This window comes from Globicephala melas, chromosome 4 (genome assembly GCF_963455315.2).
Source record: "Globicephala melas chromosome 4, mGloMel1.2, whole genome shotgun sequence".
NCBI classification, from domain to species: domain Eukaryota; kingdom Metazoa; phylum Chordata; class Mammalia; order Artiodactyla; family Delphinidae; genus Globicephala; species Globicephala melas.
The window spans coordinates 48,771,058-48,793,897 of record NC_083317.1 but is presented as its reverse complement, the minus strand read 5'-3'; the positions used below and the strand labels follow the sequence as shown (position 1 = coordinate 48,793,897).

At 37.2% G+C, this 22,840-nt stretch overlaps 1 protein-coding gene across 1 annotated transcript; it reads right to left on the bottom strand.

Moving 5' to 3' along the window:
• Nucleotides 1–442: 442 nt before the first annotated feature.
• On the bottom strand, nt 443–18,918 carry PCNP (PEST proteolytic signal containing nuclear protein). The gene is made up of 5 exons (XM_030861065.3): nt 18,792–18,918; nt 13,740–13,954; nt 10,882–10,956; nt 7,368–7,423; nt 443–6,204 (listed from the first exon to the last, which is right to left on the bottom strand). Exons 1-5 carry the CDS (start codon nt 18,916–18,918, stop codon nt 6,078–6,080), a joined length of 600 nt encoding a protein of 199 aa, XP_030716925.1. The 3' UTR covers nt 443–6,077.
• Between the last annotated feature and the right edge of the window lie 3,922 nt (nt 18,919–22,840).

Below are 22,840 nucleotides of genomic sequence, written 5' to 3'. Positions count from 1 at the left end.
AGCTGTACCTCCTCAAAGATCTGAATTTCAGCCTCTGGGCCCCTCCTCTAAGATGTTGTCTTTTGCTTGTTCACTTATTCCCTTAGCCCTGCGGGTGGTGGTTTCTTCCTGCAGTTGCTACTTCTACTACACCGGAGAGTTCTCATGTTAATTCTATATATTACAGTTTCCCCTCATTGATAAAATGCTGAAAGAGCTTTCAGCAAAATTCAACACCTATTTCTGATAAAAGTACTTAAGAAAATTAGGAATTGATGGATATTTTTAACATGATAAAATATGTAGTCCTAAAGCCAGGATCTTATTTAATAGTAAAATGCTGGAGATATTTCCACTGAGAAAAAGACAAGGATACCCATTTATTCTACTACTATTCAGTACTGTATTAGTGGTATTAAGCAATGCAATTAGACAAGAAAATAAATCGAGGCACAAAAATTGATAAAGTAAAGCCATCTTTATTTGCAGGTGATATGATGGTACACCTGGGAAATTCTTGAGAATCGATGATAAAACTCAAACAATAAGGAGTTTAGTAAGATAGCAAGACACAGAATTAACATACAGAAAATTGTCTTCATATCTTAAAACAATAACCAGCACAAAATGATAGAGAAAACCTCATTTCAATAGCAACAAAGATGATTAAATATTGAGGAAGAAGCTTAACAAGAAATAGGCAAAACCCATATGAGAAAAAATTTAACACTCCCCCAAAACACAAAAGCAGACTGCTTCCTATTAGGATGGCTTAATATCATACAGATGTGTTAACTAAAATTAGATCTTGATCTCACAAATGCACAAGTATATATTCCAAATGGATCAGGAGTCTGTTTAAATTTGAAAATGAAACAATACAAGCACTAGAAAAACAAGGGTGAATTTATCTTTAACCTCAGTATAGAGAAAGGCTTTCTAACTATTAACAAAACTGAAAGGCAACAGAGATGAAGAAAATTCACTACATTACAAAAAAAGGAAGCTTTTTGTATTACAAAGAACACCATAATCAAAGCCGAAAGACAATTAATAATAAGGATAAACTCTTTATAACATATGTATAAAGAGTTAATATATGACAAATTCTTAAAATTTGAGAAAGGACCAAAAACCCAATAGTAAAGTGGGAATGAAATAAACAGACTATTCATAAAGATATTCAAATGGCCCTTAAACATATGAAAAGATATTCAACCTCACTCATAGCTAGAGAGATGCAAATTAAAACTATTCTAACATGCCTTTTTTTTTTAATTAATTAATTAATTTATGGCTGTGTTGGGTCTTCATTGCTGCACGCGGGCTTTCTCTAGTTGTGGCGAGCAGGGGCTACCCTTGGTTGTGGTGTGGGGGCTTCTCATTGCGGTGGCTTCTCTTGTTGCGGAGCATGGGCTCTAGGCACACAGGCTTCAGCAATTGTGGCACGTGGGCTCAGCAGTTGTGGCTCACGGGCTCCAGAGCGCAGGCTCAGTAGTTGTGGCACACAGGCTTAGTTGCTTTGCGGCATGTGGGATCTTCCCGGACCAGGGCTCGAACCCGTGTCCCCTGCATTAGCAGGCGGATTCTTAACCACCGCGCCACCAGGGAAGTCTCGTGCCGTTTTTTTAAACCTATCAGATATGGCAAAAATTAAAAAGCATGACAAACACATTCTGCTGGCAAGGCTGTGGGAAAAGGCATTCATATATTTTTGGTGGGAAAACAAACTGGTACAATCCTTTTGTAGGAGAATTTGGCAATATCTAATACGAGTAGATATGCACTTATATTTTGACCCAGCATCCTACTTCTGGGAATTTACCTGAAGGAAGATACACCCCAACGAGAAAATACACCTGCACAGGTTATTTGATTACAGCATTGTAATGGCAAAACATTGGAAATGACCTAAATGCCCATACAAGAGTAATTGCATTGACTATGGTATATTCACAATGGAGTACTATGTAGCTGTTAAAAATTTTTTTGAGAAAGATCTCCATGAACTAGTATAGTTTCCAGGGTATACTATAAAGTGAAGAAAAAAAAAGGATAAAAGAATAACTGTAGTATATTACATTTCATGTAAGATAAAAGGAGAAATAATAAACACCCATCTATTCATTGATTTAAAAGGAAACACAGGAAGGATAAACCAGAAACCAGAGATGGATTACCTATAGGGAATAGGTGTAAACAGGATAGAAAGGACAGGAGGAAGAGAATGAGGCAGAAATAGGGAGGAGTTACACTTTTTGTATCGTTCCAACTTTTAGACCTATGCTATTTCACATGCAAAACAAATTAACAATGAGCAGTAATTCATTATGAAACACAAACAAAACCAAACTGCATTACAAATGAGTAATACAATCATACTGAAAGGGGGAGCAAAGAACTAACCTACATAACTTTGTAAAATAGTATTTTGATTATGTACTCTTAAGACTAAAAAGGAAAGGAACTACATACAAATACTGCACTCTGGTTAGTTTTTCATAGGGAAATATATGAATTAATTCTGAAACTTTATGTGTATTCTAGAAATTAAGCAAATAAGTGAACAGATTATACATAGTCAGATTTCTTACTGTTGGACAAGAGTAGTAAGTAGAGAAAGGAGGAAGACTAGAATGTATCTGGTGTTGGTCTGGTAATGGAAGTATATGAACTCATGGAGATACATACAGTATACACATACATACACACACACACACATATAGATCTAGAAATTGATATAGATATATATACATACATATTCTAGCTCTGTCAAGTAGGCTAGAAGCAATGACACTTCACAACCAATGAGTACACTTAGTGCAGATTTTGATTCTAAAAGGAACCATGGATGTTTAGAGAAATCACTGATTCCAGGGTTAAAGAAGAGAAAATATGAGTCCAGAATATCTCCTGGTGCCAGAAATTAAAGATGTATTAAAAAAAAAGAATGGGGACATGTCAAAAAGACACAAGGGTCAATGGGGAGGGGTTTATGTGGGCAGATCTGGGACATTTTGAGTAACAAAATATATGATAGTAGTGCATTATAACCTATAGAATAACATAAGAATACACAGGCCCATTATCAATACAAAATTGAATAAAGAATGGAGAAGGAAATTTCCTCACAGAATTTGAACTACAAAAAATAGAAGATGAAAATAGAAAAATCATCATTCGGCAAATCCTACACTAACAATTGTTTCAGTAAAGAACCATGGGGCAAACACCCAAAAAACAAAAACCATGAATGTCTGCCAATTAGTGGGCAAAAGTATGAGAATATGATACTTACAAGAATTTTCCCATAAGATACTAATTACAAACAGAAAATTTACAACTTTGACATTGTATATATCTGGCAGATACCACCCTAACCAAGTGATCAAAATTAACATCACACTGGTAAGAGGACAAATTGACATCATGTGCTTGCTGATATACTGAAGACACATCCGTTCTGTCTTATTTTTGCCAAAAATGCATAAACTGAATTTGTGAGGAAACATTAGGGAAATCCCAAATTGGGAGATCTACAAATAATTGGCCTGTACTTTTCAAAAAGTCTAAGGTCATAATAGACAAACACTGAAGATTCCCAGATTAAAGGGGTTTAAGAGAGATGACAACTAAACAATATGTGATAATGTAGTGAATCTTCAACTACGGAGACATTAGTGGAGCAAATGGTGAAATTTGAATAAGGTCTGTAGAATAATAGTGTAAGGTGATATAATATTTTAATAATGTTAATTCCCTGATTTTGACAATTGTCCTGTGGTTGTATGTTATCATTTGAAGAACATGGAAGTACTTCACTATATTTTTGCAATGTTTTGAGTCTGAAATTTTTTCAAAATGAAAAGTTAAAAAAAATTAAAAAGTATCTTCATCTCAGCAGGGAAGTAACTTGAACAATCCCTCCACAGTATATCAAGCTAACCCTGATTATTAGCGTTAAGAAAAAAACATTTGAAATTCATAGCCTTCATTTGTAATTAGTCTAACTAGAAACGAACCTTAATTTTAAAATGTAGTTCGATCTTTTCATTTACTCACACCTGACCTATAGGGCAGCAGCATTATAAACATTAAGAAAATATTTAGAGATAATGGATGGCAGACACAAGTAAGAGAATACCTTCTAACACTTAGGGATTTTCAAAGGTATGCCTCAGCAGGATTTTCTACAGCACATTAATAGATGATACTTTGGCAGTAGAGGAGAGGGAGGATTTGGACTAGGTCTTTTTCTAACCTGAGATACTGTAATGTTCTAGAACTATGTGCTAAGTTAGGTAGACTCCAAAGAGCAATTTAAAATCTCCCATTACTCTGGCCAACAATCTGGGCAAGAGCACCAATAACATCTGTCTCTTCTTTGTTTAAAACAAACCCAGCAACAATTAAGTGTAACAGAAAATAAGAACACTGATAGAGTTGGACAAATTTATTGGTATTTTAGTAAAGACATTCATCTCAGTCGTTTTGGGATGTTATTTCAACATAAACATTAAAATGAACAAAAATGGGAAGTTTGCCTACGTTAAAGCAAGTTAAATTCATGTATCTTGATATAATTAAACCATGTAAGTAAGAACTAATCGTTCTATATACATTTCCATTGTTTTACTTGGGGCTTACTCTAAACTCATATGCAAGTGAACAAAGTATTAGGAATATATACAGGCTGCTTCTCTGGAGTTATTACCTATTAAAAGAGCTCAGAGAGTAGTTATCACCAATTAAACAGTATGAAGCTGCCTCCAAATCTAACATTGTAAGAGTTTTCAAGGAAATCATTATACTGTATGTTTCTTTTATGTGTGACTATGCTTTTAAAGATGTGTTTAACTGTCACATTAAAAAAAGAATTCATATACAATACAAAAATACAAAATAAACACAATCCTACAACACAAAGATTAACAAAGTATATGTGGTCAAAGATTCCATAAAATATGTTTAAAGATGCATTTTCTTTCCTTTTATTTTCAGTATCTAAAATGTGCTTTTAAAGAGGCCACTGGTTAATATGTATACAGTTAAAAGAAACAATATTATTGTGCTAAATAAGAATTCCTGTAATAAGTTCAAATCAAATTGGATTTCACAAGTTAGTAACATAAATGCTTTGATAAAGTTACAGAAAGTGCATCTTTCTTATTTTCCATCTTCATACAATGTTGCCTTTTTTTTTTTGGTGTTTATATCCTTTAAAAAATAAGAACAGCCAAATATTTAACTATTATGTACATTTAAATTTTTGGTGGTGGTTTGTTATTTTAAAAGAAACAGCTTCCTTATGATTTGCCTGAAGATCTGGTGGAAATACTTACAGGAACTAGCTAATAACAAAAACCAAGAGAAGCACATTCAAAATACTGATTTACTTTGGTAGCAAATGGTTGTTCTTTGAAGACTATCAAAGGTAGACAAGACCCTTTAAAGTGAAGTGGGCTATTTTAAATACTCAACAGTTTACATAAAATTTTAAAATGTTCTTTTTAAAGAGCTAAGCATCTGTATCCACTGATAGCAATGCAATAACTAGTTTATGATGATTCGAAACAAAACAAATGCCCATTAGGAAAAAAAAAAGCTGTATTTTAATTTTTATCTAATTTACTTTCTCAGTCAATAGTCCAGCAACATTTTCCTCCCAATACAATACTCCCTTCTCTATAAGGCTGTTCCTGGGAGCCAGACTTTAGGTTAACAAGGGAGTTAAGTTAGAGAGTAACTGCCTACAGTTTAAATAGACAACTTTTTGCTTCCCTCTTAATGTGCTAGTAGTTGTGTCTAAAAAAATATGCAATTCTTAGAAAGGTACCATTTATGATTTTTTTAATCATCTATAACCTTTGGAAACTAATCACGTGAAACTACAAAATTAGCAAATGTCTTGAAATCTGTATATAAAACATAAATTACCTCTAATTTCAAATTCTCATTTATTAGTGTACCAATCTTTAAAAAAAGAAAAAGAAAAAAAAAAGGCGGCTCCAAAGATAGTCTTATACCATTCTTTAAAAAAGGAAACTGTTCCTTTTAACTTTACACCCACCCCATACCCCAATTTCAAAACACATCATTTAATTGTCTTGGTCATGGACATTTCCAAGATGAGATTTTATATTTCGCTCCCATAGCTTCTGGTTATCAGAAAACCCATGCTTTCCTTTATTGAAGGAATTTGGTCCTGCTGATGTTGGTGTATCCCTGTGTTAAAAGAAAGGAAACTTATTTAAAATGTTATATAATGATTTTCGGGCTATGTTTTTAACTCATTCAAAACACATTTGTTTAGCACCTATTATAAATGCAGGCCAAACATCAGAAGCCTCTACAGATCTTTTTAAAAATACCCTTTACACAGACCCTGTCCTAAAATTTCAGATTCAGTAGGCCTCAGGAGAAGCCAGGTAAATCTGTAGTTTTAACAAACATCTAAGGTGATTCTGATATGCAGCAACCACTATAGTGGCAACCACTATAGTTTTAAAAACCGTTGCTTGTAACCCATTAACAGGGTCATTAAATCAATTTGGTGGTGGCTTGCCATCAGCATTTATAAAAAATGAAACAGAAGATGTCATTTTATGAACTCCTGTTTCAGTTTTAAATGTTTAGATATATGAAGATATATGTATCCTGGGTGTTTAGATTTGGTTATAATGCCAGATGTATTTACTTTAGGTCCCAGTCCGAAAGGGAGGCAGGCAGACAGCCACTGGGACAGTTCCCGTTTGAATCATAGATGAAGTCTGAAGACTGATGCTTGAAGACTCAGCACTTAGTTCTTTGGGAGAATATATACATTTGGTAGAAGTGGGGATATAGTATAGGTTGTTTTGAAGCCCAGCTTTCTTATTAGCCTCGAAGTTATCCATTTACACATACAGAGACAGGAAACTGAACATCGTGTTAACTTGAAATTTATGTTATTTTCACAATAACAGAAACAATGGAGGAAAATTTTTAAATGTTTTTGTCTTCTTTTTATATTTGGCATTTAAATTACTAAGGAAAATGGGACACATACAATCAAGATTAAGTGGTGGGAATATCTTAAGTGAGATGAGTGAAAGCCATTTTTTTATACCTGAAAAAAACTTTTAAATTTTATATCAGAAACATTTCTCATAACTGTTTATTTGAAAAAATTTAGATTACATGTATCTGAAAAAAAATAGCATTAAATTATCATTATTTTTTCTTTTCTTAAAATACTAATTTTCTTTTACCAGGAGAGTAATCTCAGAAAATAAAACTCTTTTGCCCAAATATGCAACAAAAGCTTGAACACTAATAGATTATGTGCAATTTATTCTTGCTCTTAATTCACTATAATTTTCTACAATATTATACAAAAATTATAATACCTTCCAATATTCTTCATCCTCATCTTTGCTTCTGGAGGCATTTCCTCTGGTTCACTCTGGAGAAAAATGTAAGACAGAAACAGAGATGACTGCATGTAGATAGAGCTGACCCTTGAACAATGCAGGAGGATTAGAGGCACTGCCTCCACAGTGCCACAGTCAAAACCCCGTGTGTAACTTTATAGTTGACCTTCCATAGCCACGGTTCCACACCTGAGGATTAAACCAACCTTGGGAGAGTGTAGTACTGTAGCACGTTACTGAAAAAAATCTGCATATAAATAGGCCTGTGCAGTTCAAACCTGTGTTGGTCAAGGGTCAACTACATTAAAATCACTTGATTACCAATAATGCTAAATTTTATATCTAAGTCTGAAATTTTGGTGAAAGGAGAAAATCATTTATCTTAACTACAGTAAATAAAACCCTCATGCTTCTAGTGTGCTGATTCTGCATAAAGAAAAAAAATTTGGTAAAAACTCGATATTCTAGGGACTCCCCTGCCGGTCCAGTGGTTAAGAATTCCGTGCTTCCATTGTAGGGGGTGCGAGTTCGATCACCGGTTGGGGAACTAAGATCCTGCATGCCGTGCAGCGTGGCCAAAAAACAAACCAACAAAACACAAGAACAAAAAAACCCCCCAAAACAAAAACAAAACCCCCCAAAAACTTGATATTCTAGAACTAAAACTATTTGTTTACTAGAAGCTACACATTGTGTTAAATGCTTTAATATGCACTGTCTTTGAAAACCCTAGCAATCCTACAAGGTGGGTATGAGTATCATCATTCACATTTTGTAGGTAAGGTAAACAAGGTTAACTTGTCCCAAGTCACAAAACAGCTAGATGCCAAAGCAAAGGCTCTTAACCATTTTACTGTATTGCTCCTTCTCAAAAATGTCTCCTTTACTGAAAAGACATCTTGAAAGCTCATTCTCTACTACTTTTCCATAGTTACAGCTCGTGAAAAGATATGTGACAAGTGTCTTTTAGATGTTTTTTAAGTATAAATGTTACTGGTGAGCTAAATATTATTTTTTACACAGTCATCTGCCAAGATCCAGCTTAAAGGGATTTCTACTGGTCAAATCTGAGACAATTTGAGCATTATAACGTGTTGAATAGAGCCTACACTTATAAAAGCTCTTCCTTACAGTAAGAAACACTAAACATAGAAGGGATGAAAGAATGAAAAAAAATCAGCAAACATCATAATAATTGATTCCGGTAAGAATCATCAATGAATGTTAACACTCAGGAGTGAACACTTAAGAAATTATGTATTTTCACATATTCTTTTTTTAAATTTTATTTATTTATTTATGGCTGCGTCGGGTCTTCGTTGCTGTGCGCGGGCTTTCTCTAGTTGCAGCGAGAGGGGGCTACTCTTCATTGAGGCGCACGGGCTTCTCATTGCGGTGGCTTTTCTTGTTGTGGAGCACGGGCTCTAGGCACACAGGCTTCAGTAGTTGCGGCACGTGGGCTCAGTAGTTGTGGCTCGCAGGCTCTAGAGCACAGGCTCAGTAGTTGTGGCGCACAGGCTTAGTTACTCTGTGGCATGTGGGATCTTCCCGGACCAGGGCTCAAACCCGTGTCCCCCGTACTGGCAGGCTGATTCTTAACCACTGTGCCACCAGGGAAGTCCCCTCCACATATTCTTAAAACATATGCCCACAAGATAAATTTTAATTATAAAAGATAAAACAGTAATTTGACAGTAGAGAAATCTGGCAGACATCACTTTAACTAAATGATCAAAGTTAACACTGCCAGTAATGGGATATACTGACATGTGCTCCTGATATGATGCATTGAGAACTTGGCATCACTTCTGTGGTACGCCTGCCAAAAGGAATGTGAATCTAATCATAAGGGAACATCAGACAAATCCAAACTGAGGGACGTTCTACAAACTAACTGGCCTGAACTCTTCAAAAATGTTAACGCCATGAAATACGCAGAAAAACCCAGGAGTTGTCCAAATTAAAAGAGACTAAAGAGATACAACTGAAAAAGTATTTTTAAATTTCAAAATTAACTAAATGAACACACTCTTTGTACAATATATTTCAGGCTTAGATATATATCCAAGGTTAATTAATATGTGCTGCAGAAAAAGGAAGAACCAGATGAAGATTTTATTTCCTTTTATTTTTTTGGCCATGCTGAACATCATGCGGGATCTTAGTTCCCTGACCAGGGATCAAACTGGTGCCCCCTGCAGTGGAAGTGCAGAGCCTTAACCACTGGACTTCCAGGGAAGTCCCAGATGCAGATTTTAGATGCCTGTGTTCTTTTACCTAAGAGACAAGTTTATCCCTACCTATCATTACCATCTTATAGCAGAAAGAGTGTTGTCTGAACCTGTCTAAAATTTCTTTAAAAACAGGGAAAACAGTAACGTATGATGCAAAGAACAGAGGACAAGAAACCAGAAAGCTCAGTTCTAGTTCAACACTTGTGCACAATACTTATGCACACTTAATTTCTCCATTTGGAAAATAAGAATAACCATATCACACAATTCACAGGGATGTATGGAGGATAAAATAAAGTTGTGTGAAAAGATTCAAACTGTTAGGCATTCAAAGCAAGCCATTACTATTATGTAGGTGCTTACTATTTCCAGCCTCTCTACTTCTGCACATGTTGTCCCCTTCTTCCCACAATGTCCTTTCCTGATAACAATCTGTACAAACCAAAATGCTACCTAATCTTTTTTAAAATTTATTTATTTATTTATTTTTGGCTGCATTGGATTTTCGTTGCTGCAAGTGGGCTTTCTCTAGGTGCGGCGAGCAGGGGCTACCCTTTGTTGTGGTGCGCGGGCTTCTCATTGCAGTGGCTTCTCTTGTTGCAGAGCACGGGCTCTAGGTGCACAGGCTTCAGTAGCTGTGGCTTGCGGGTTCTAGAGTGCAGGCTCAATAGTTGTGGCGCACGGGCTTAGTTGCTCCACGGCATGTGGGATCTTTCCGGACCAGGGCTCAAACCCGTGTCCCCTGCACTGGCAGGCGGATTCTTAACCACTGCGCCACTCTGGAACACGTACATATTGACTAGATCTTCTGGCAGAATCACCTGCACTATTGTTATTCCTCATGGGGATACAAGAAGAAAGCACTATAGCTGCTTTTTAAAGCTGAACACATGCATAATGTCTCACTGAAGACTCCAACTATAAAAATTATTGAAGACAGCAGTATTGAATTTTCCTTTTTTTGGATCCTACATATTTCATAGCACACATATATATTATTACTCATAATAAGCATCTGTTGATTTGATTAAGTTCCTTGCCCCCCCAAAGTCAGTAATATTTTAAATAATCCCACAATCAAATTAAATAAACAGAAGAAATATCCAGATTTTGCAGATGTCATTTAAAAAACAACAACTGTTCAGAGCTGCAAAAAAAGTTCACTAGTACCATTAGTACAACTTGACAATTTGCCACTAACATCTTTCTTAAAGAACTTGTTAAAGTAAAACAAACAAAACCAGGTATCAACTTACATCTTCATCTTCATTAAAGGCTGCTGCTACTGAAAGGGTTTTTGGAGCAAGAGTTGGAACGGTTTCCTTAGGTTTCTGAAGAAGAAACATTAAAAAGAATATAATATGATGTTTACACAGGCTTATTTAATGACAAAAATAATTTATCTTCAAAGATTCAACTTTATGTTTTCATAGAAACATACAGTAAGGAACTAAGAACAAACATTGGAGAAATCTTCTTTCTTTTTGAAAATGTGGGTTATCAATGGGTAGATTTTACTTTATTAATTATATGTCCATTTGTTTTCCTCCTGTCAAAGATTTTCTAGTTAGGGTCTATAATTTAATATCACTTAGCTAAAAGGTACCTGGTACAGGTAAGAGAAAATGAATATTAATACCTGCCCATAGTAACATTAAAATTAAGCACAGTGTGCCTTGAGAAAGAGATGAAGACTCATCTTTCTCTACTAGCTAGCTGCCTACTGGACAGCACCACTTAGAGCTCCCAGGGGTACTGCAGTGCTCATTAAGTGCTCAAGTCAGAAAACCTTTTCTTCAACTTGCACATTTTATTGTAAGGTCCTGTTAACTAGATCTCTATTAAACAGACTTAAATCTCCCCTGCCTTCCCAGCTTACTACCACACTACCAACACTAAGGCCCCTTATCATTACTTGCCTGAACTGCTGTTAGAAATACCATCTCCCCACCTTCTGTATTTATTTTCCTCTAATTCTCTATACTGGCATCAGAGTAATGTTTCTAAAATGCAAATCTGTTTAAGGCTCGAGACTCTTTATAATGATTCCATGGCTCCTCTAGAACCCAAAGAATAAAACCAAACTATATTATGGAGTACAAGTCCTTTATGATTTGGTCCTGTGGTCTTATTTGGGGGGCTTTCTATCCCTGCATTTGCCTACCAAACACTTCCTAACTATGAACAATTTCCTGAATGCATCATGTGGCTTCACATCTAAACTGCCTTTGCATAAGTCTTTTTTTTGGCTGTGCTGCACGGCTTATGGGATCTTAGTTCCCCGACCAGGGATTGAACCCGGGCCCACGGCAGTGAAAGTCTTAACCACCGGACCACCACGGAATGCCCTGCATGAAGCTCTTTTTATCTGAGATGTCCCTTTGCCTCTTGCCTGCACTTAAAGCCAACTCTAGCATCACCTCACCAGTAAAACCTTCTCTGAACTGCTGAAACAAAATTAACCATCCCTTCTTGTATAACAGAAACACTTTTTATAAATAATGTTTGTTTTTGAATAAAAATGTTCATTTGGAAATTATGCATAGCGACTCTAGAAGCATCCTTTACTCTTAAAGATGTCATGTATTTGATGTTGTACATAAACATAAGACACAAGTAAGTATTTGTTGGTTGTCTATCTTTTCACATCATATAATCAAAAGCAACAGCTTCAACTATTTTCATATCCTACACCTCATTTCGCCAAGATTATGTTTACACTTTGGTTTACTTTATGAAAAAAAGGTCTTTTGTTTTCTAAAGACTGAAGTTTTACTGAATAGGCCTTTTCAAGCATAACCCTCCCAACTAAAATGATCAGCAATTACTAAATCACGTCAATGATTTAGCAAAAGTAGGGATATGGATATCTGATTTAAGAGGTGTGTTCAAGTACCGTAAAATCTATTATCAAGGGGAACACCTGTATGAGAAGTGTACATGAGAACCACATGTTTAATGACTATCAAAAAAAGTAAATATCTATGCAGGTAGGCCTATGCAACTTTATAAAAAACATATTAAACCAAAAGAATCAGCTCAAATAGGGAAAAGAGTCATGAAGTAATGAAGTTACAAGCTGAATGTCTTTTGTTCACACTAAATTTTTTAGAAAAAGGAAGAAAAGGAAAAAAGCAAAACAGCATAGGGTGGGAGTAGGGGTTCTGAGGAATGGTAGCTTTTTTAAAACTAGTGTAGCTCAAACACACTGACTCTAGTAGGAATCTGATCCATATCATATTTTTAAGATCTTTGAATGACATCTAATGAAGAAATCAAGCTGTATGCATCCAGGCAACTGAGCATTAATTTTCACAGAACAGACATGAACAAACAACTTAAAAGCAATTTTAAGATTATTCTCCTTACACAAGAATGTAACCATTTTCTAAAGCCAACAGCAATACACTATTCAAGTAACTTTTTTTCTTAAAGAGATCTGTTTAGTTGAACCACATGAAATTAACACTTCTGTAGATCAGAAATAGATAAATCTCTAAACTTCATATGCTTCAATCTAATACTTCAAATACTTTCCAGATACTCCAGGGTTAATAAGTATTAATTTAAGGTTTACATCTTAAAACAAGGAATCAAAAGTTGATCTGTAAAGGACTACTATCATAGATTATAATACTCAATGTCCATTTGTAGCTTCAAAGTAAGGCAATCAGGAAGCTCTTATTAAGCAATACCTTACTAACATTAATCTTTTAAAATACAAATAAATGATTTCTAAATATTATTTTTAATATCACTGGAATTAAAAGATAAGAAAAATAAACTGAAACTCTAAAAATATTTTTCAGGTTTTGCTCAACTTAGGAAATCTTAAGGTATTATTACTTTATAAATCATATAGTCCCTATAATAGTTGTTCCTTCTCATATTCCAACCCCTTCTTAAAAACAGCTTTGTTGAGTTATAATTCATCCAGACCTTTCTTGAATATAGAGCCACTAATTTCTTAAATACTTACATGTAATAAGTTCATGCACCAATGTATCTTTTTATACATCTTTGTATACTTAATTTATCATAATCCAATAAAAGCACGTTTTGAAAACAAATTTTCAGACCCATAACAAATATAATATATAAAATAACAACTCACACTTGAGCCAAGTTTGATGGATATGGCTGAGGCTTTCTTTGTCATCTGACTACCTATGGCAAATCCAAACTTGGAGATCTTTGTAGGCTTTGTAGGGAGGTCTGCAGCTTCTTCTTCAGCTGATCGCTTCTCAGCGCTGCGACTGGAATTTTCCCCTCCATTACTGGAAGAAACAGTCTTAGTTTTCACAGGTTTTTCTGCTTCTTCTTCAGGTCCTGGTGAAGTCGAAACAACTTACCAAGATGAGCTATTTTTACTGAGCAGATTGATGGGAGCAGCAACCTCAAAAAGCATCGTTATAAAGAAGATACCTCTGCAGTTGTCACCTACTGAACCCAACAGTCTCTTCCACTGTTTGTTAGAGTATACAGCAGGAACTGAGATTGTGTGGCAGTAGAAGAGGCTCCCATGAATTAACTAGCATAAAATACAGAGCAATTTAAAATTATAAATATAGAGTTCACAAAAAGTAAGACCCTTCAACTAAACACTGTAAGTTGTACAATAATCTAGTTATTTGTGGAATTTTTCTTTTTATAAATTAAGATCTATAAATTCTATACAAACTGGTTTGCTGGCAGTTAGTCACATCATAGGATAATACATTTGACTAATAAAAAGTCTAATATTCTTCAATAACGTACTACTAGTTATACAAAGTACCCTGTTATGAACAGCCCATTATTACCCAAACTACAGTGTTAGTACAGCCTGGAGTAATCTTCTTGAATGATGTGTTCTTCCTGAACATTTCACAATTTTTAGTTAGAAAGGAACTTCAAGGAAGACTTCAAGGTCATCCCCTCTTGAGTAACTGCATTCTACTCTCAAAGCTTGATTAACATCTGTTTAGGCTACTCTTAATATCAACAACTATATTTAGGTTTATATATTATTTTTTCTCATGAAAGAAAGATGAGCTAATGATAATTTCAAACAGAAGACATACATATGTAGATATGGAATGCAAGATGTCTTTCAGTAATTTTGCTTCTTTATATTAATAAATGAAATTAGTTCTCACTTGAATATCTTAGGCCTGTTACACATGCAGCCTATTTAAAAACATATTGGGAGGTAAGACAGAAGGCTGGCTGATTATTAAATATTTTATTTTCTTTCCCAAGTTTACCAATTTACCTTTTGAATGTATTCTGCTACACTGGATGAATTGTTTATGGAGAAAGAGAAGATTCTCTAAGGGATGGCCCTGACAACAGCTAAGAAAACATGACAAAAAGCTAGAATGGGTAGAAAAGGGGAAATCAAACAGACTGACAAGTAATGAATTAAAAGACGGGATGTTATAGATCCCGATCTATATAGTCTTGGAATGATGGGGTAGCTAAATTAATAAGCACTTTGAATAGAACATTTTATTTTGTTTACAGGAAAATAAAATGAACTCTTTATTACCTTTAGACAAGAGGTGAAAGTTTTAATAACAATGTAGGGGAGAAATTAAGCAGGATTAGGTTTTGGGATTTCCCTAAGAAGCAAAGACAGCACTGGAATAGTTGTCTGAGGTGCCATTCACTTATTTAGACATAAAATTACAAAAGCACCTGAAGAATGTAAGATTGCTATTCAATATTTGAAATACAGAACTCAATTTAGAATTTCTTACAAAAAAGACAGTATTATGCAAACATTTTTTCAGTCTACCACTAAATGCATTTATGCTAAATTTTATTCTGTATTCTATGTATAGTTTTTTTTTTCATGTATAGTTTTAATCAAGTATGAATTTTACAGTAAAACCCAAACAGTAATAACTACTTCTTCTTTGTGACTGACACACAGCTAAAACTGGAAACTCACTGGCTCTACATATCAGAGCATATAGAAACACACAAAAAAGCCACTGGATTTACATATAGAAGCAATCTGTATACTAAATGCACAAGTCTGTGTAAACACAAAGTCTGAAAAACATCAAAACAAATAGAATAAAGAACATTTAGTCTTGATTTTAGTGTAACTCTGCTCTTTGAATTGTGACTCAAGGGTTATAATTAGTCAAAATTTCTGGTTCTTTTAAAACCTATCTTTTCTTAATTCTAGGTCTCCTTTTACCCAGAAAATAATTCTGGAACAAAGAATCTAGAAAAATCAAAGCATAAATACGACAAAAAGTGAAAAACATAATTCTTACTATAACATTAATAACAACATCAAGTGTGACAACTAACTGAACTAGTATGTGCTAACACATGAAACACAATACTATCTGTTCAATCCTATGATTCTTAGGGAAGATTTCTATAGTGAATGCTCTAGAAAAATGTAGCATGAACAGGGGAGTTGGGAAAACTACTCTACCATTAATTAAGTAATCAACTGTCAGCAACTCAATTTTATTCACATCCGTGGTTCTGTCATCTGAAGAGGCAAACTATCAAGACCACTTAAGTGTTTTAAAGTCCATTAAGTGTTTTCCTTTAAATACAACATGTACTACTTTAGTTTGTATTCATTCTAAGCAAACAAAATGTGTAGATTAGTTAATGTGAAATCAAATTACACATGGTACTAGCATTTTTGGGGAGGAGAGGTGGGCCTTGGAGTACAAAGGTACCTTACTTTGAAAAAAATTACCCAATAAGTTTTAAGTCCATAAGATACCCTTCATGACGCATTGGCATTCTGGTAACTTCTTCAACTGAAAAAAGGGTACATACCTATCTCTCTAACAGGACATATTCAAGAACCTCCTGGCACAATAAATGTCAATTTCATTAAAGTAGTTTTAGATAACTTAAAATAACCTGAGGTGGGCATGATTACAATATGAATAGCTCTTCTCTAAAGCGTCTACTTATTTCAAGGAGCTACAAAAATTTAACCAAAGGGAGGGGAAAAAAATCTACCTAAAACCTTACCCTTAATATCATCCCTTCTCTTTAAGGTGAGAGCACCTTACTTACTTACTTCAAGTAAGTAGCTTCTCTTATTAACATAAATTCATGTTAACTATGTTAACTCATTAAAAAATACTTATATTTCCAACTTACTGGACTGTTCAATAGGAGTTAAAAATCAGAATAATCTCTAGGTAAGTCCCCCAAGACAAACTTGATACTGTTTTAAAAATTTTAAAACTTGATACTGTTTTAAAAATTTGCCGTGAAATTATCAATTTAACAATATCCATGGTATGAATGTTTTAACTATGATTTCTTTGTACAATTTCATTAAAAATATCTGACATGCAAAAATGGTTTACATGTAACAGTAGTATTTTCTTTCAGAGGAAAGCACACCCAAGGCAAATTATGTAGAAGTTATTAAGGGATATTACTTACTCTAAGTCACCAACAAGGAGACAATAATTTTTTATAACAATTAGCAAAGATAACTTTATATCACCCCTTCACAAATATATGCTAAAGTAGAAACATCAATATTCATACTACAGAGCAAATTATCCCTAACTGAAAGGGTGGTGGACAAATTATATAGTGGAACTATGCTGACACTTAAGGTATATTTGTTTTGTTTTGTTTGTTGGCCACCCGGCGCGCCTTGCGGGATCTCAGTTCCCCAGTCAGGGATTGAACCCCGGCCAGGGCAGTGAAAGCCTGGAATCCCAACCACTAAGCCACCAGGGAACTCCCTTAAGGTACACTTTGGCTCACATTAAACACATCTCAGATACTCAGTCAAGACAGCTGGAAACCCATTCTAAAAGTTAAAAGGTAGTCTAAAAGTCAGATAAGATTCTTCAGGCTACAGATCTTTGTTTTTCCTCAAACTACTAATTTTTAAATGTAGTTCTACTTGATAATTTCCAAGACAATTTTTGACGAAAAAAATCGCTAACGAGGTAGCACTAAATGGCTTAAACTGTTGTTTCATAAACTATTTTACTAGTAAAACAACAATAACAACAACAAAAAACAAGACGGGAGGGGAGTGTGAAGAGGGAAAGGAGTTTGGGCTCAACTAATAGCACCGTACGTGTTTTTTAAAAAGGAATTTCTGGGTCCAAAGTAACTGAACATTACACTTTTCTCAATTTTTGTTTCCAAGTCAAATCACATTAAACTTGTTAGGAGGTCCTAACAGTTGCCTTCATATACTATTAATCTTCTGTATTTTCTCATATTAAATACTTTCAGGGATAAGACGTGAAGAAGAGTTAAGAGTGTGGTACTTAAAACGTTCTAAAGACATTATGCTCAGCTCGCACGTGTTAACTCACTAGCCTTGTGAGGACAAAGGGGCGGGAGGGCTGGAGAGATTACCGGATGTTTCTTTTCCTTAATGCACAAGACCCAAATTTAGAGGAGTGGAGGTGACAGAATAAAGATAGCTGTAACCTGAGTTTACATCGTAACAAAATACACGAAGAGTCACACTAGCCTATTTAGCCACCTAAATATCTGGCGTGCAGTTAGCTGGCAACAGCCTAGCACAGAAAAGGCAGACAGTTCAAAGAAAGGCAACCAAACCGTAACCCTAGACCCGGCAGATTAAACCAGGAGGCAGGCAAAGATATTCCTCTTTCCCTCCATCGCCTTGACCCATCCCATTACAGGATCAGAACTAGGCTTGAAAATAAAGAAAAAGGCCAGGGTAGTCCACCTCCTCAGTGAAAAGGGAGCAGCAAACTAACTCCTAGGTGTAACTGAGAGGCCGGCACCGTCGGAAACTCGGCCTGCGGCCAGTTCCTGCGGCCACTGATCGGTGACTCGCACTGTGCGAGCGCCCGTGTGCGTTTTGTGTGATTGCGTCCGCACCACCACTCCTAGTCCCACCCCGACTTCGGTCCCCCTTTCTGGGGCCCATCTCCCTTCTCTTCGGAAGCAGGGCCTCCGCTGGGGCCAGGAGGTGACGAACAGTGACCGGCTCTGCCCCAGCAAGGAGGCGATGTGGGCCCGGATGCCAGCAGGCCGCACCGGGCGTTCCCAGGGCTTGTGTGGGCCCAGCACCTGGCCGGGTGAGCGCCAGATCCGCCCTTCTCGCCCCGGCCTACTCCCCCCACCCAGGGGAGCTCAAAGAAAGGCCCAGAGCATCCCACGTAGCCCGCGACGCTGGGGTTATGTTCACCTCCGGCGGCTCCAGCTCGCTGCGGCTTTTCAGGCTTCTCCTCTCCCGCCTTTCCGTCCGCCATTTTCCCCGCCGCGGCCTCCCCTGCAGCCACGCCAAGGACGTCACGGCCCCGCCCAGCAACCATTGAGCTTCGGAGCCCGCCTTGGAAGCGGCAGCCTAGAGCGGCCCTAGAGAGTGAAGGGCCTCTCGGAGACTGAAGTGAATATGATATCATCGGCGAGCGTCCTCTGAGGGAAGGGCGGGGTAGGTTGAGCGGTCCGAGGACTGGTTAGGGACTTGACTAGAGGTGGGTTAGATTTTCATGGTTTACTGGCGGATTCAGGGAAGTGAGGGAAGGTGGGATCACAACCCTGGAAACGTTGGTGAGGTCAGGTGAGGTTTCTGTAAAAACTGGCAGACCGAAGCTAGCCAGGCTCTTTCATTCTGTCTGGTTTGCTAGATCACGTGTACCCACTCAAAAAAAAAAAAGGACCGAATTCTTATTCCTACCTAAAAGCAAAATCAACGTTTATCGAGCGCCCTCTTGTGTCAGGCGCTATCTCGTTTAATCCCCATAATAGTCCAATGCGGAATTGCCCTCTTTTAATTAGCTGTGAGAGTTGAGGCCAAAGAAAAATTAGTCTAAGGTCGCGTAGGCAAGTGGTAAAACTGATTTTTCTACAAGCTGCAATTTCTGTGTCAAGAGAAGTTACTTTGTTACGTGAAGACCACAGTAGTTTCTGCCTTACTCAGAAACCTTTAGTGTATCCCCAGAGTTTGCAGAAAGAAGTCCAAGCGTTATATTGGGCCCCAGCCTAACTTTTCAGTTTCATCTTCGCTTTTTCTCTCTATATATACTGCCCTCTTGCTATACGGGGTCGGTTCCTTGCCTGTAGAACTGTAGTTTCTGGGTTTGCAGTACAATATACAGTGAGTGTTACAGAAATTGGTCTTACGGAGTCAGAACTTGGGTTGGAATCCCTTTACTGGCTGAGTAAACCTTGAGGGTTTCTTACCGTCTACAGACCTATGTTTCCTTCTCTATAAAATAGAAATAATAATAGTACATCCTCAAAGGGTGGTCCTGGGGATCAAATGAGATAATAAATTCCATATACCATTCTTTGATCATTGTATACTTCCCTCAATATGTGTTAAAAAGAAAAAAAAGTTCTCCCTAGGCGGCTCAAAAATTCCTTGACCACAGAGACCATTAAAAAAATTTTTTTTTTCTTCACAGCAGTTTGTATTGCACATTTCATATATGAAAGGTGCTCAGTATTTGTGAATGGATGACTCCTCAGGCTCCGAGTCTGGAGAATGCAGAAAGAATCAAAGTGTGTTTCCCACGACAGAAACAGGGTGGTTGGCTGATACGGTGATTTGGTGATTTGAAGTCCCTGGTCCACCATCTATGACAGTATATGTAAAAGTGCCCAGCAAACTATTTTACACAGAATAGGTAATTCATGTTTGTTTTATTTTTCCTAGATGTGATCTTCAAAAGTTACTTAATCGCTGAGTCTCTCTTTTTTTTTTTTTGCCTGTACCAAGCGGCTTTCAGGGATCTTAGTTCCCCGACTAGGGACTGAACTCAGGCCCTCTGCAGTGAAAGCGTGGAGTTCTAACCACTGGACAGCCAGGGAATTCCTGAGACTCTTACTTTTAATCATGTTTTAAATGGAGACATAGGGACTTGCCTGGTGGCACAGTGGATAAGACTCCATGCTCCCAATGCAGGGGGCCTGGGTTCCATCCCTGGTCAGGGAATGAGGTCCCACATGCATGCCACAACTAAGAGTTCACATGCCACCACTAAGGAGCCTACCTGCTGCCACTAAGGAGCCTATCTGCTGCAACTAAGGAGCCCATGAGCGGCAACTAAGGAGCCCCCTGCCACAAGTAAGGAGCCCGCAACTAAGACCTGGTGCAACCAAATAAATAAATAAATAGAGACATAAACATGTGATTTTTATTTGTAATTATGTATGTATTTGCTTATATATGCTTTTTTTGAGTTTTTATGTGTACCCATTTATTGATTGCTGGGAATACAGCTTATTGAGGATACATGACGTGATGCTTATACGTTTTTTTTTTTTTTTTTTTGTGGTACGCAGGCCTCTCACTGCTGTGGCCTCTCCCGTTGTGGAGCACAGGCTCCGGACGCTCAGGCTCAGCGGCCATGGCACACGGGCCCAGCTGCCTCGCGGCATATGGGATCTTCCCGGACCGGGGCATGAACCCGTGTCCCCTGCATCGGCAGGCGGACTCTCAACCACTGCGCCACCAGGGAAGCCCTGATGCTTATACTTTTAAATGAGAAAAATGAAATTTAGAGAGGTCACATACAGCTATCCAGTTCCATATACCACACTGCAGAAGTTAAGGATGGAAGATATTAATCCATTCACCTGTCTGTTCCATGAGGTCATATTGTGCCTATCTTGCTCACCATTGTTTCCCTAGGACCTAGATTATACCAGTTTTCAATAAATATCCATTGAAGAAGTGAATGCAAGCTTCAGTAACCCCCAGCAAATGGGTTAATGGATGAAAAGGCAGTGGAGTGCAGGGCAAAGAGCAGCAGCATTGACTGCATCAGACAAAACCGAATTTAGATTATAACCCTGCTATTTGCTAATCTGTGAGTTTGAACGGGTAAGGTAATCTTACTGAATATATTTTAACTATAAAAATGTACTAATACTCATAGGGTTACTGAGAGGAATAAGTGTGATAATACAGGTAAAATTTGTAATACAGTGCTTGGCTTGTGGCGGGCACTTGCTTAATAGTAGCTATTGTTTGCAGTCTCTAAAGAGCTATTCAAATAATGAGTAAACAAGCTGAAAATGGAGAGTAATATAGACAACTATTATTATAATTTATGTAGGTTTTTAAAAAATTATTTATTTTTGGCTGCGTTGGGTCTTCATTGCTGTGCACGGACTTTCTCTAGTTGTGGTGAGTGGGGGCTACTCTTCGTTGCTGTGCATAGGCTTCTCATTGCAGTGGCTTCTCGTTGCAGAGTATGGGCTCTAGGCGTGCGGGCTTCAGTAGTTGTGGCACGCGGGCTCAGTAGTTGTGGCTCGTGGGCTCTAGAATGCAGGCTCAGTAGTTGTGGTGCACGGGCTTAGTTGCTCCACAGCATGTGGTATCTTCCCGGACCAGGGCTCGAACTGTGTCCCCTGCATTGGCAGGCAGATTCTCAACCACTGCGCCACCAGGGAAGCCCCTCCAACATATATTTATGCTTACTATATGCCAAGCATAGTCTGCATTTTTTTTAACATGAAATCAAGTACACTAAATCATCACCCTATGAATTAAGTGCTACAATTACTTTGTTTTTATAGAAGAGGAAACTGGGACACTGAGAAGATAAGTAAGGGGTGGAGCCGAGTGTGGAATTCAGGCACAGAGCTACAACAAATTAGAGAGGAAAAGTGACTAATCATGGTTTCACTAACCTTGTTTTTGTTTTTTAACTTTCAAATTTCTTTACAGCCCAAATTAAGATGAAAACATATTTCTATTCATCCAAGTAATCCAAAACATTCACTGGTTAGATCAGGGTTGGCCCCATGACCCTGTAATATTAAATTACCCAGTTGGGCTTGAACTATCTATCTGATGTTGTACCATGAAATACAGAAACAGAATTGCACTGGGTGTCAAGTGACAGCAGCTCATGGGCTTTGTTTTGTGTGTGTGTGCGCTTACATTTTTTAATTTTAATTTTTTATTTTTTTCAAATTCTTTTCCAATTTATCACTAACGTTGGTTCTTAATTCAGCCTGTAATCCCATTATATTTCCCTATACCATTCTCAAGATTTAGTATACATCAGAGTCATCTGAAAGGCTTCTCTTTTTTTTTGGCTGCATTGGGTCTTCGTTGCCATTCGCAGGCTTTCTCTAGTTGCCGCAAGCCGGGGCTACTTAACTCTTCGTTGCGGTGCGCGGGCTTCTCATTGCGGTGGCTTCTCTTGTTGCGGAGCACGGGCTCTAGGCGCGTGGGCTTCAGTAGTTGCAACATGCGGGCTCAGCAGTTGCGGCACGCGG